This window comes from Amblyomma mixtum, chromosome 6, assembly GCF_055824585.1.
Source record: "Amblyomma mixtum isolate Tamu chromosome 6, ASM5582458v1, whole genome shotgun sequence".
In the NCBI taxonomy this organism is placed as follows: Eukaryota; Metazoa; Arthropoda; class Arachnida; order Ixodida; family Ixodidae; genus Amblyomma; species Amblyomma mixtum.
In genome coordinates, this window is record NC_143017.1 from 102,259,434 (window position 1) to 102,273,139 (window position 13,706).

Sequence of the window (13,706 nt, forward strand, 5' to 3'; positions counted from 1 at the left end):
ATCAAACCCCTCTGGGTATTTACTGTCAATAAATGCTCTGAAGTTTGTCATCCTTTCTTTTTTTTTTTCGGCACAACCCTGTTATAACAATTATTGGTTATAACAATGGTATTTCCATGGCACTTGAATATTGTTATAAGTGGGCTTGACTGTATTTGTTTCAGTGAAGGTTCCACAAACAGCAGTGCTGTGCCCACCATGATGACTTGGTGGCTGTGGCATTTGGCTGCTGTATCCAAGGGCGTGGGATTGAATACAGGCAACGGCAGCTTCATTCCAATTGATGCAAAATGTAAAGACACCCTTGTGGTATGCGATGTCAGTGCATGTTAAAGAGCCCCAGCTGCGCAAAATTAGTTCGGAGCCCTTTCTGAAATAAGCACCGCAAAAAGTTTGCTGCATTAAAAAAATAATAGAAACTGCAGCCGGAAAAATCGGAGAGAAAAAAAACGAAAGCACTACTGTAAAATTCCTACTTCAAATATTGGTGTTCCCAAGAAGCTGACCCGCCGCGGTGCCTCGTGGCTTTGGCGTTCGGCTGCTGATCCCAAGTTCATGGGTTCGATCCCTGCCACGGCAGCGGTACTTTGATGGAGGTGTAAATACAGAAACACCAGTATTCTGTGCGGTGTCTGTGCATGTTAAAGAATCCCAGGTGATATAAATTAATCTGGAGCTCTCCACTACGACACCCCTCTTAGTCTGAGTTTCTTTGGGATGTTAAAGCCGCACAGTCCACATTCTAAAGAGTTGGTTATTCCAGAAGTTGTGCTGGTGGTCTTAGCACCATTCTCATTTCATTGTGCTGAGCTGATCGATCCCCATACTTGAGCACTTTTCTTTTTATGATTTGATCTGTGCTGGCATGTTAATCACAAGTAGTGCTCTGGTGATTTCAGTTGCTATTGTTGGAGCAGGGCAAGTCCGCAAGCCTCTCTTTTTTATTTGTCTTCTCCGTAGTCAGTATTGCACCAGTAGTGCATTAAAGACGGGGTGGAACGGAAACACAGATAAGATTCGCTGTTGGTGCACAATGAATACTTACCACCTTTCCCGAATTTCAGCTTAAGTCTTCTCGGTAGTCTCATATTCCACTTAAGCGGATGCAAACAAGACTGGGCTCTGTGGTAACTGTACGAGGGACATTCTGTGGCACATACGGTGTAAGAGTAGTCTTCCACATCTGAAAACTGCTGCGTTCACCTGCTAGCCAGCAGGAATATTGGCCGGGGACAAGTGGGTGCCCCCACCCCCTCCTTCCCCGGTCACATGATGCAGATGGTCCTTGGGAGTGAGAAAGATTCTGGTGGCGTTATTTTTCAGTGTCTCATGTATACCGTGTGGTCATTTATGTGATGCTGTCAAACAATGTGACACTGTGTTTCCTGCAGGAAAATGCCAACCTGGTGATGTCTGTGGACTACGAGACAGTCACAACCTTTGAGAAGCCCTATGTGGATGCGATCAAACAGCTGTGGGCTGATGCGGGCATCCAGGAGTGCTACGACAGGCGTCGCGAGTACCAGCTGACAGATTCTGCCAAATAGTGAGTCGCTGAGCTCCGTTTCTCGTATTTGGCCTTCTAATGCTGTGCAACTGGGCTGTGCGGGGTACCGTATAAACGCATGTAAGGGCCGCACTTTTTTTTCTTGATTCGAGGGCCAATTTTTGGGATGCGGCTATGTACACAGGGGAATGAACAGCATTTATTCTACATTCAGTTGTCACTCGCGGAGTCTTTGGACTTCGAGCTGGTGCTGTGCTCTCGTGCATGCTTATCCCACAAAGAGTCATGCAGCATGTCTGTTGTCAACGCATAGCAGTTCCGCATTTCCTTCACATAACAGAGCAGCTCTTCCAGTCTGGGAAACTTGCATGGCTTGCCTCGGAAAGCGCACTTTTTGCAGCTTTTGTTCCTCAATGCGTCCATCCTTCTGGTTGCACCATTGTCGGACACACTTCTTGTCCACGCCGAATTTCCTGCCCGCCGCTAGCTTGCCTTGTTCAAGGGCAAAATCTCAGCCATGTAGCTATTGAGGTGCTTGCCCATCGTGCTAAAATTGCAATGCTTGGCAGCAGCACACGAAAGCCACTGCTACGGTGAACTACCACGCTACCACAACTCCCGTGCCTTTGACAGCCACAAAAAGCTTGAGCTGGTGGTACCGATGTTTATATGGATAGCGTAAGCTTGCGGCGGAGGAAAATGTTGACGATGATGACGACCCGCGGCCTCGGGCGCTATTCGTGGACGGCACCTGGAAGCTCCTGTGTGCGCGCATTTCGAAGGCTATTTCCGCGTGGGTCGTGGAAAGTTTGAGTGTGCCGCTTAAATGGATCTTTTTTTTTTTTTAATTTTTCCTTCGGGAAAACGGGGTACAGCCCGTAAACGGGTGCGGTCCTTACAGGCGTTTCTACGGCAAGTTCTGCTTCAGTGCATGGTGGAAATAGTGAAGTGGAAATTAGATGACACCTTGGGAGTTCAAAGTGTGTTATTCTGGTCATCATTATCTTTGCGTTGTATTTTGGAGCCCCTGGTACACATGCGTGATGGCATCTCATTGCATGATGGCACATCTTCTACTGCGATTCTTTGTGTTTCAAGGACCGCTAGTACATATCCGTACTTAGTTGCTGGTAGCAGTTGAAAGCGGCTTTACATTCTTCTCATAAATTCATCAAATACAGTAAACTGTAAGAAACGTCAGTTGGGTACGTTGGCACTGTAAAACATGAGTGCACCAAAAGTAAAAAAGGCCGTCACAAATGTCTTGGCACTTTTGCACTGCCTTTCACTGGTGTCCTGCTTTAAAAATACAGGAAAGGAAACATCTGGTTGGGTTGGTTGAGATTCGGTTTTGATCGCTTTATTAACATGACAGAAATACATCGGCCCCAGTGGGCTCTGCCTTTTCACCCTTTACATTCTCCAGACGGCGAGTTTCCATTTTAACAGTACGTAAATGCATTGACGGAGCTTGGTCCCCAGAAAAATTGCCCATGATTCGAGTCTTCCATATCAACTGTGGTCATACTAACGGGGCATGACTGTATTACACAGTCGCATTAACGCGCATAGCATGCTGATAATCGATCACATGGCATTAACAGAATACACTGTCTGGCATCTTGCGACAGCTGCATGGTCAGGAGAGTTTTGCTTGCACTTCTAAGATAACTGAACACGGGCGAAACTGAATATGTAGAGAACTGAGCTGTAATCAGTGCATGGTTCTGTAAATGGATGATAGTACACATCATGGCTCGACCGATCAAGGTTTGTAGATAGCTGGAGTGCACTGAGTGCGCAATGACCATGATTTGCCAGTATATTATAGAGAGCCCTTCCTTGTGGCCGGACTACATGCTTGAGCAACACCGGTATACGCTGGCTGAGAAAAACTTGCGACATCTAATTGTGTCGATATGTTTTTGTCCGATCGATCATGCGCTGCGAGAGAGCTTTAATGTATGAAATTGGCACCTCTTTTAATCAGAGACAACAAATAGTAAGGTCCATATTGCAGTTTGAAAACGTTTCACCCATAAAGCTTTGTGAATGATCAGTGCAGCAAACAGAAGCTGTAAATGGGTCGGCCCGCTTACACAATACTGTATTTGGTGTTATTAAAATGTTCAAGCAAAGTAAAAAAATAGTAAACGAGAAGCTCAACTGTATATGATGTGTTCAGGAGCCGCAGAGGGCATCGTCATTTCACCTTCCACACGAAGTGCAGCCGACTTTACCCAATGCCAGGCAGTGGTGTTGTTTTCTCAGCCGAACCAACATGTTCTTGCAGTGCCAAGAGATGGCGCTGTGCATTTCATACATTGTCTGTTCATCCACTGAAAAGCTTGTCGGGCAGTTCCTGACAGCTGGCTGGAATGGCTGTGTTGGATTGTTGGAAGGGGCCTGACTAGGGGCTGCAAAGGGTTTATTCACCGAGGTTGCCAAAAGTGAATGCCCCTTCGAAGCATCTGCCTCATCACTGAAGTTATTTAATGTAACAGTCTTTGACGAGTAACAGATATAAACAGTGAAACGTAATTTCATTTGAACCGGGACAATTTCTTCTGAGCGTAGTGGCAGCAAGACAGCTATAGAAGGAATTGGTTTTATTGCACTTGTCGCCTCATAGCGAATTTGTGCATCTCTCTTGGTGTTCTGTGCCATTTGTGTGGAGCCGGAGTATGTGGGCGGTGGTAAATGTTCCTTCCTGTTGTTAATGCATTAGCATCACAATCCCCGTGTTGGAAAAATTTGTCTGCCTCAAGCCTCGGTTGGCAGGTTGCTCCACTTTCAGAGAAGAGGGAGAGGGTAGGAGGTGATGGGTCCGGGAAAAGTGGAAAGGGGGTACGGCGTGCATGATTTTAACCTGTCAGTGGCAGCTGCTTCTCCGTCCGGGTGGAACGCCAGTGCTAACACACACTCTACTGGACCAATCACGTCTGTCGCCCACAATTTTCTTTCTCTCTGATCCTCTCTCTTTTTCTGTGTCTCTTTTTCTGTCTCCTTTTTCTGTGTGACAGCATTAGAAAAATCTGTCTATCTGAAGCCTTGGTTGGCAGTTGGCAAAGTGGAAAGATGAATATCCTCTCCGCTTTCAGGGGAGAAGAGGAAGAGAGTGGGGGGGGGGGGGGGGGGGGGGGTGGATGGAGAGAGTACGGCATGAATTGCTTTTTAATCAACCTTCAATAAATGTACGTTTCAGTCATTCGCTACCCAAACAGAACATAAAAAGAGAACATTTTTGCCGCATCGCTTACAATAGCCGACCGATTTTTCAGACTCCAGTAATTCGGACTTTTCGTGCTTTGCTGAGGCACTGTCGCGCACCTCATAGGAACGTGTACATTTTCCCGACCGATATTTTGGACTTTGTGGAGTCTAAAAGTTTGAATTTTCAGACTAAAATAGACGCAAACAATACTGCGGAGGTCGTTTTTCAACCGAAAGTTTGTTATTTCAGCCTAATACAGTTGAACCTCGATATAACGAAGCAGTACGTTTCGGGGGAAAACTTCGTTATATCGCGAACTTCGTTGCATCGAGGTTTTTGTCTTTCAGTGCCGCTAATGAAATTGTGCGTTCAAACAACATTCGTTATTCTGTTTTATTCCACTCATGTGTGTTCGTGACGATATTGCAACCGATTTTAGAAGAAACGACAAGCAAATAGAGCGGCACTAGTAGTTCAGTCAAGCTTCGTTACCTCGAAATCGCAAATCTCAAAATATTGCTTCAGTTGAAATTTTCTTTCGAGCCGAGCTGCTTCCTGCGGCGCCGTGCATTTTGTTAGCCATTACCTTAGTGTTTTCTCAGCGAATTGCGGGCATCTCGAAATCTTTACTGAGAGATAAATGCCGCCATTGAAAAATTAAAGTGAGCTTCGCGTGTTGCTGCGAAGACATGCCACGAAGCGTACGGCATCACCGAAAACGAAACCGAGCGGAGCGGAAATCCATTAATGGCGTCAAGCAACACTGCAATCCATCACGTGCTCTCTCGGGGGCTGATGGGAATGGGACGTGCAAGTAGGAGGCCCCGCAAAATAGCGCAGGTGGTTAGGCTGGCTTTGTGCGGTGCATGCGGTGCGGGGTGCGATTTACTGACTGTCGACTGTAACTTCACAGAACAGAGCGTAGCGGAGGGCTCCGAAAATTACGCCCACATGCGGTTTAACTTGCGTTACATCACGCAATGCACGGGCGCCTTGCATTTCGCTTCCATCGAAACGCAGCTGCCGCGTCTGGATCAGCTTTCCAGCGCCGTAACCACCGAGAGCCACTGCGACTGGGCGAGATTGACGCGAGTTCAAAAACGAAGAGCCTTTATTGTCAAATCTTTGCAAAAGGCAACTGACTTCATGACTGCATCAACTCTATGATGAAGTCATGAAGTCGGGTATTTTTGCCTGACGTTTGCTCATGAGCGTCGGCGTAATGAGGCGTTCATAGGTGGCTACCACTACCAATGCTTGTTCATGCTCTTGCAAGCCGGCATGCCTCCGCAAAATGTCTATGGCATTGAGTACTTCTGTTGTTGTAGCGCTTGCGTTGCCTCCTCGATGCCTTGGTCGATGTCATCACCGTCCTCTACAACGTATTTTTCTTGAACGCTTTCAATTATTGCCGTGTCGTCCAGTTCTTCTGTTGTGACAGCATATTCATCACTGGTGATGAAGTCTGTAAGGCTTACATTCTCGGGAACGCCGCCTTCGTCGCTCAGCTGCTGCCACTAATCAGTGAAATCTTACTATGCAAGCGCTTCTCCTTCGCTCGCTTCATCGTTGTCTTCCGCATCCAAAGAGTCGCATACAGCTTTTATGCCAGCCTTTCTAAAGCACAATAGTTTCCTTGCTCGTAGACTGCCAGGACGCAGATAGCATTTCTATGCCCATAAACACGTCAGTCTTGGTGTCCCGTTTAAAGCGCATGTTGCGCAAAATTCTCTCGATCACGCGCTTCTTGTAAGCACACTTTACGTTGTTTATTACACCTTGATCCAGTGGCTGGATTAGAGATGTGCAACTTGTGGGAAAAAAATTCCATTTCGACGTTTGACAGCTCCACGTCAACATGATGCGCTGAACAGTTGTCCAGGAGAAGGCAAATTTTTCTGTTCTGCTGGCCTATTTCCTTATCCAGCTCTTTAAGCCAGTCACTGAACAGGGCTCGTGTCATCCAAGCCTTCGCATTACTGACGGCATCGGCCTTCCAACGAAACAACGCGGTCTTCCACTAACTCCGATAACCAGCGGCTTGTGTTTATCAGTTCCATCCATGTTCGCACATAGGAATGCAGTTAGACGTTGCTTGCTCTGTTTGCCGCCATGGCAACGTTCATTTTTCAGAGCCAGGGTCTTCTTCTGCAAAAGGCGATAGAATAAAGCTGTTTCATCGGCGTTATAAATGTCCGCGATGTCATAGCGGGCGAGAATTCCTGGAATGCAGTCACGAAGCCAATCAGCAGCTCCAGTGGCATTCGCCTTCGCACTTTCACCGCTGATAACTTTGCCAACGGTATTGTGGCGCTCTTTAAAATGTTGTAGCCACCCGCTGCTAGCCTTAAATTTGTCGCACCCAAGCACACTTGCAAAGTCCAGGGCTTTCTGTTGAAGTATGGCGCCACTCAGAGACATGTTCTTAGCGCGCATTTCCATGAACCACATGACTGTGGCTTTCTCCACGTCACCATACGTAGCCGTTTTCAGCCTCTTCCTTGTAACGCTCAGGCCGCTGTCGCTGACAGTGCACATTATGCTGGCCTTCGCCTTTAAAATGGTCGAAAGGGTACTCAGCGTTATATCGTACCTGTCCGCCACTTTCTTTTTCTTCTCGCCGGCAGCTACTTCTTTGATCATTTTCGCTTTAAGATCAAGAGAAATCACTTTCCTCTTCCGGGGCGCACCACTCATTGTTGTACAAAAGAGCACCACGATCAGAGAAAGAAATGACTGCCGCAGCGTGCCTTCCCGTGCCAACGACAACGAGACGCTCTAGGCTTGGATTGGATTGGATTGACAACATTGCTCTAGACGTGGAAACGTCAGAGGGGCACTATATACACGTCTGTGCACCCGGGGCACAGCAGTGGGGAAACATTTTCCTCTACAAAAACGTTTTTACAAATAAAATTTGAATTGACTTTAAAAAGTAGCAGAGTTCCAAAATAGTTTTTCTGTGCTGCCGAAAACTTCGTTGCATCAAAACTGCGGCGCGAAACCACTTCGTTAAATCGAGGGACAAAATACATGCATTTCAGTGGAAGCAAGAAACTGAAACAAAAAAAGTTTGTTGCAGCGCGAACTTCGTTCTATCGAGGTTCGTTATATCGAGGTTCAACTGTATAGACACAAGCAGGCATTGCAGTCACAACCAACTCAATCCCCGCCACCGTGAAAGGCGCCGTCTTGGATTTAAACGGAATCGGCGGGCGCAATCGGACTGGCTTGGATGGGCTTGGCTATTTGTTCTCCATCGTTGCCATACGAGATAATGGGATGCTCTTCGTTGCCTTTGAGATGGCCTACAAAGAGCGTGCGAATGCATTGAAAATGGTACAACGGGACAATGGGACAGCTGCAGCGTCAGCCGTGGTTTGGACCCCCCCCCCCCCTTTCTGTGCGGGGCAGCAAACGCGGTAGAGGTGGGGAGGGGGGACTGCATTCGGAGGTGCTCGCTTCCGCTCGCGCCTTCCCATGGGTTACCCATCGGGGTCTGACGAAAGCATGGCTATGACTCTGACATGACGCAAGCATGGCTATGACTCGGATAGAGGCTAATATTATTACTTGTAGGTGGAACATGGGGAGCGGCGATTTTTGTGATTTTGAAAGCCGGTTTTTCGCAGAAAAGTTTTTTTTTTTAAGTTCGCGGATTTTTCGGACTGCTCGATTCTTTGGACCATTTTCCGGGTCCCGCCGAGTCCGAAAAATCGGTCGGTGACTGAACATTGATTGTCCTCTGAATTTCATTCTTTCTTGTTTTTTGCTTACTAGAGCACTGAAAATGTGTATTTTCTGTCACTGCACAGCTACCTAACGGACGTGGACAGAATAGCTGCCGCGAACTACCTTCCCACACAACAGGACATCCTGCGGGTACGAGTGCCCACCACGGGCATCATCGAGTACCCGTTCGATTTGGACTCCATCATTTTCAGGTGAGTCATAGTGCACTGCCTTTTTCCATCTCTTTCTCCTGCCTACCTTTTTTTCTTCTGGTGGTCAAAAGGCCCTGATCTGTGCGGTGGTAAAAAATTCACTATGCTCCCGTAGTTGGTGGGCATTATTCTTGGAATGCATGGCTTTACAATTTTTTTTGAAAAAGGCTTTAACAGCGCAGTTAGTTATCACGTCTAGTGATATTGCCTTGTTTCTTCGTGCCGTGGCCCCTTCGGGTTCTTTTCCTTCATCTGTCTGGGCAAGTAGCTGTCAGAAGCGAAATTTCCCTTTCTCCTCCTCTTTTTAGGGCGAGGGATGAAGCGCTCATGTTATAGTCCCACCTTGTCAGATATTTTTTTCCTTGCTTTTTGCCTACTGGAGCACATGTAGCGCTGCTTTCATGCTCGTGCCTGTGAACGTCTGTGCTATCAAGACAGCGCACTTGTGTGAAACGAGGTTACCTATCTTTGAAGGGTGGGGGCACAGAAATGCGAGAGCACCTGTAATGGTGCACCCACGAGCGCAGCAGTACAGGAAGGAATAAACGACGTAAAAGATAAATGAACAGCACAGAGACATAAAGCGACTGGAAGTTTTGGGACCAGTCGGAGGACGTCCACAGCGTTCATGAACTGCCTCGGGTTACTACAATGTCAGTTCTAGGTCGATGCCCAGATTTTTACTGGACTGGAACACGATTCTTCTTTGGGCATGTGGAAGTAAATCTTGCCCATATACTGTCGAGACACTACAGAAACCAGCGAAACCAGCGATGCGTGAAATGGCTCCAGGAATGAACTAACAGACCTAAATGGAAACGAAACTTAAAGGCGGATGGCTGCCGGCATTTCATGCTAAGGTGACGCAGTTTCATCTGCACAGTTTCATCTGCCTAAGATGGAGCAGAATCGCACGAAGTGCAATTTTTTTGAGCGTGCCATCCCCTCGGCTAACACTCTGTTGTGAGCATACTGCATTATAACCTTAACTTCGTGAGTCTTTCAGAAATTGCTGTCTTCTGAGAAAAATACAAGTTATGTATACAATGAAAGTACAGTCTCTAAACTACCCACTAGGTGGCGCAACAAGTTATTGGCGGCTCCAGTGGGCCAAAATTATGCTTAGACTCCATCGATCACCGTTGATTGGTGTATGTTGACGTGGTAATGACAGAGTTGTACCCCTGTCACACTAGCAAATTTAATGTCATTCGAACCTAATGGCATTCGATGCATCGAATGTCATTTGGTCTCTTACGGCGCTACACGGGAAAAAATAATGTCATTCGAAAATGATGGCGTCGACGATCAGTGAAAAAAAAAAATAGTCAACTGAATGACATCAGCGCACATAAAAGATGTTTGAAATTGTTGTGCAGTGTTTCAAAAGCGGGTGAGAACATTTGTGTGCCGCATTATAAGCTTAAAATATTATTTGCGGCCATTCTGCACCACTTTAGCCATCAAAAGCCAAGCCAAGTACAAATTCAACCACAAATCCGATAAATGTAAACAACCAAAATGGCTGACACGGCGCGCGGACACGCGCGGAGCTTGGAAATGACTTCCAAAAGGTGAACTGCTAAGTTACATATTTAGGTACCTCGAGCTTAACGAACATGGCACGCCAACCAGCAAGAATCACGCATCCCAAAATAACCGAAGGTCGCGGGAAAGACGCTGCTTCACGCTCGGCCGCTGCTGTAGGCTGCTGAGACCGAGAGTAATAGCTGTCCATGACAGCCTCTAGTGTGAACAGATTCACACCAGCATTAACTTTTTTCAGCAGAACTAAATAAATGCACTTTCTAGGTTTGGCAGTGTGCACATTATTTTTTCACGTCGCTTGTTCCTGCTGCGTATCTGGTATCCAGAGTACGCATTCGGTTTGAGATCGAATGCGAGTGAGTTCCCCCAACTCATTCGATGGTGAATGTCATTCGAACCTAATGACATTGCATCTTCCCGTGTAGCAGTCGATTAATGACATTAGGTGCTAATGTCATTCGATTCGAGTGACATTAAATTTGCTAGTGTGACAGGGGTATTAACTATTCTGCTTGGTCTACTTGTGTTGTGTGCCTGATATGGTTGTTATCTCTTTTCCCGAGAATCATTATGCTCTCGCATGGAGCATGCATTGACACTCAGCTCCCTTGTGATATTTGCTGCTATATGTGTCACGTGTTTTTGTTTCACCCTCTTCCTGGTAGTTGTGGTGTGATCCCAGTGTCTGCTAGGTTCGCACATATTTCACTTCATGTGGCTTTAGTGTTTCATAATAAGCAAATTGTGATTTCTAGCTCAAAAAAAAACATAACGCAAAGTGGATGTGCTTTAGGGAGTCAAAGAGTTTGAGGCTTGAACTCTTTTTAGTTTATAATATTTGTCTAAAGTTGAGTTGAAGCATTCTTTTCTTTTTCTTTGCAGAATGGTGGACGTCGGTGGCCAGCGATCTGAGCGGAGGAAATGGATCCACTGTTTTGAGAATGTGACGTCTATTATATTCCTAGTAGCCTTAAGTGAATATGACCAGATTCTTTTTGAATCGGACAATGAGGTATGTGTTTTTAATTCATTGTCTCTTGTGGCCCTCTTTGTTTGTTTCTTTCTGAAGCCCGAGTCACATTGCGGAAACAGTTGGCCAAACCGTCCGACAACACAGTGGTTTTGTCGGGTTGGCGATCCTGTCTTGCCGTGGCAACGGGAACGATGGAGAAACATGTCACTGTCACCCGCCAGCATGCGTCGGCCATATGTGCGCCACTTGTTCAGAAACTCCGTCGCACCAGAAACTAGTTCCGTCGCGTTCCCCGCCGCTTCTCTGCTCTTGCTCGTGCGCTCTCCTCCGTGCGTGTGCACAGCCGCGGAAACTGGAGTGCGCTGCCGTAGTTACTGGTGGGTTTGGAGGATATTGGACAAACTATCACCATGCGCGGGCGGCTGCTGAGCAGCAACATTGCTGCTCTACTGCGCCGTCGATTCTGGCTCGGATGACAACCGGAGAAGAAACCATGCTCCAAAGGAGTGATGCACTGCCTGTGAAGGGCACCCGAGCAAGGCGCTTTCGAAAACTTGATGCGAAACTTGAAACACGGGCTCCATGCGTCTACTCTCTGTGACCTGCGCCTACTTCTATGCATTTCGTATTGTGCGCTGCTGTTCCACAATGCATTACCACCCCGGCTGGCTTTCTGCCCTGTTGAAGTAAAATAATAAGATGTACCACCGTAAGTACAGATCACGTCGCAATCTCGGCATATTCATCAAATTTGTTCCACCCTGTCAAGAGTACTAAAAAATGTATAATTATGTGCATCATTATTGCAATGAAATAGGAATCTAGTAAAGTTATGCTGGTTGCTATTTCAAAGAAATGAACGCAGCATCGCTTTCTTGTTTATCTCATGTTCAAAAATAGTACGACATATAACTCTCGCGCACCTGTGAAATCTGGTCCCAGCCAGTGATCTCTTCTCCGAGCGAATATCCACGCCGTTGATATTTTGAGTCTGTTATATCCTGTAGAAAACGTCTCTCTTCAACCTCTGCGATCAGGTCACTTTCCTGGCGGCGCGAGAACGACAGCGGCATGTTCACATGAGCAGCTGGCACACTCGTCTGCCGGCTCAAGCATGGGTGGTACTTGCTCGCAACCTTGTCAAGAAACTACTTTAGCTTGCGGCCCAGGCAGTCCCTACACAAGGCACAGGGCATTTCTTTTGGCTCCCCACAGAGCCGCGTTTGTCAGAAGTGTATGCTTGCTGACAAGAATGTGACGTGGATCGTAGGCAACGTGCTTTTCCATGGTGGCTACATCCAGGGGCCACGGCAGCCTGCCTGTTTGTGTGTGCCCGTCTGCAAGACTCCGTACCGTGGCAGACAGCATTGAGACGAAAGGAAACATTCTTTTTTTGCACTTTTGCAATTGAAACGACGTTTCCAAGCACGAAAGGCACAAAAGCGGTGAATCATCGCAAAGTGCTTGCTTTGGTTGGTGCGGTGTCTCAAGGAAATTCGTCCGGCTGGCGAAAAGGGCAAACTGGGTCCACAAACTATTTATTGTTCTGGTTCCCGAAAGCTGTCTCATTGAGGCAACACCCCAGCAACCTCTCTTGTTTCTCTGCCGTTCCTGTTGTGACAAGAAGTTGTGGAACGATTTGGTTAGGTGACTTGTTGACAGCTCGCTAGCGAACGTGTTTGGGTAATGTCACTGTTGTGTTTCTGCAGTGTGACACGGGCGTGTGGCCGTGTGAGCTTGCATGCTGCTGACCGTTACTGGTCCAAGACAGTCAAACAAGTGTGCTGCATATCTTCCTAGGCACATTGTTCTCTTTCATTTCTGAAAAAGGGGCATAGCATGTCCATTGGGCAGCAGTGTTTAATGAGAACAGTTGCAACCTGAATTTTAAAATATGTGTTTTTCATGTACCGTACTAAAACTTTTCACATGAAATAATCTTTCTATCTAAATACAGTGGAACCCCAGTTATGTGTGCCCCATTCATGCAATGACCCACATTTTACGACATATTGACGTGCACCCAGCAAATCCTTCATGAAGGTAGCTAAAACTTTAATGTAACGAACCTCCATGTAGCGAATTCCTCTGTATTACATAGCTTCTCAATTTCCCAAAGCTGCCCCCATCGAAGCCTGTGTATTTGACTCTCTTGTGTCAAATATACGAGAATGTCGTATATATTTGAGCATCTCTTTTGCTTTTGCAACGTCGTACCAGGTGACACTACAACAGTTCATGTTCAGAAGCTGCGAAAAATATCGTATGAGCGCATTTAAGGGAAATGAGTCATAGACGCGTATCGACGCGTCTAAGGTGTGGAATGCTGAGCTTGGTTGCGAAAATGCCCGTGTGTCCACTCTTAGTGTTGCGCCTGTACTGCCCCAGATGGTGTGGCCAACTGCGTGCTTGCCACTCTGATCATCGTATTTGCGTCTGCCTGTGCACTCTGTATGTGAAAGCTGGGTGGCACGCTTCGGCACACGCTCCGCTCAACCACTCCCGTCGCGCGATAAAAGT

At 46.9% G+C, this 13,706-nt stretch overlaps 1 protein-coding gene across 5 annotated transcripts in view; it reads left to right on the top strand.

Moving 5' to 3' along the window:
- Galphaq (G protein alpha q subunit) overlaps nt 1-13,706 on the top strand; it is a 47,299-nt gene that overhangs the window by 10,004 nt on the left and 23,589 nt on the right. For all 5 annotated transcript variants that reach the window (XM_089548558.1, XM_089548557.1, XM_089548560.1 and 2 more), the window contains 3 exons: nt 1,392-1,546; nt 8,537-8,665; nt 11,096-11,225. In XM_089548558.1, coding sequence (XP_089404684.1) covers nt 1,392-1,546; nt 8,537-8,665; nt 11,096-11,225 — 414 coding nt within the window. The remainder of the gene's footprint in view (nt 1-1,391; nt 1,547-8,536; nt 8,666-11,095; nt 11,226-13,706) is intronic.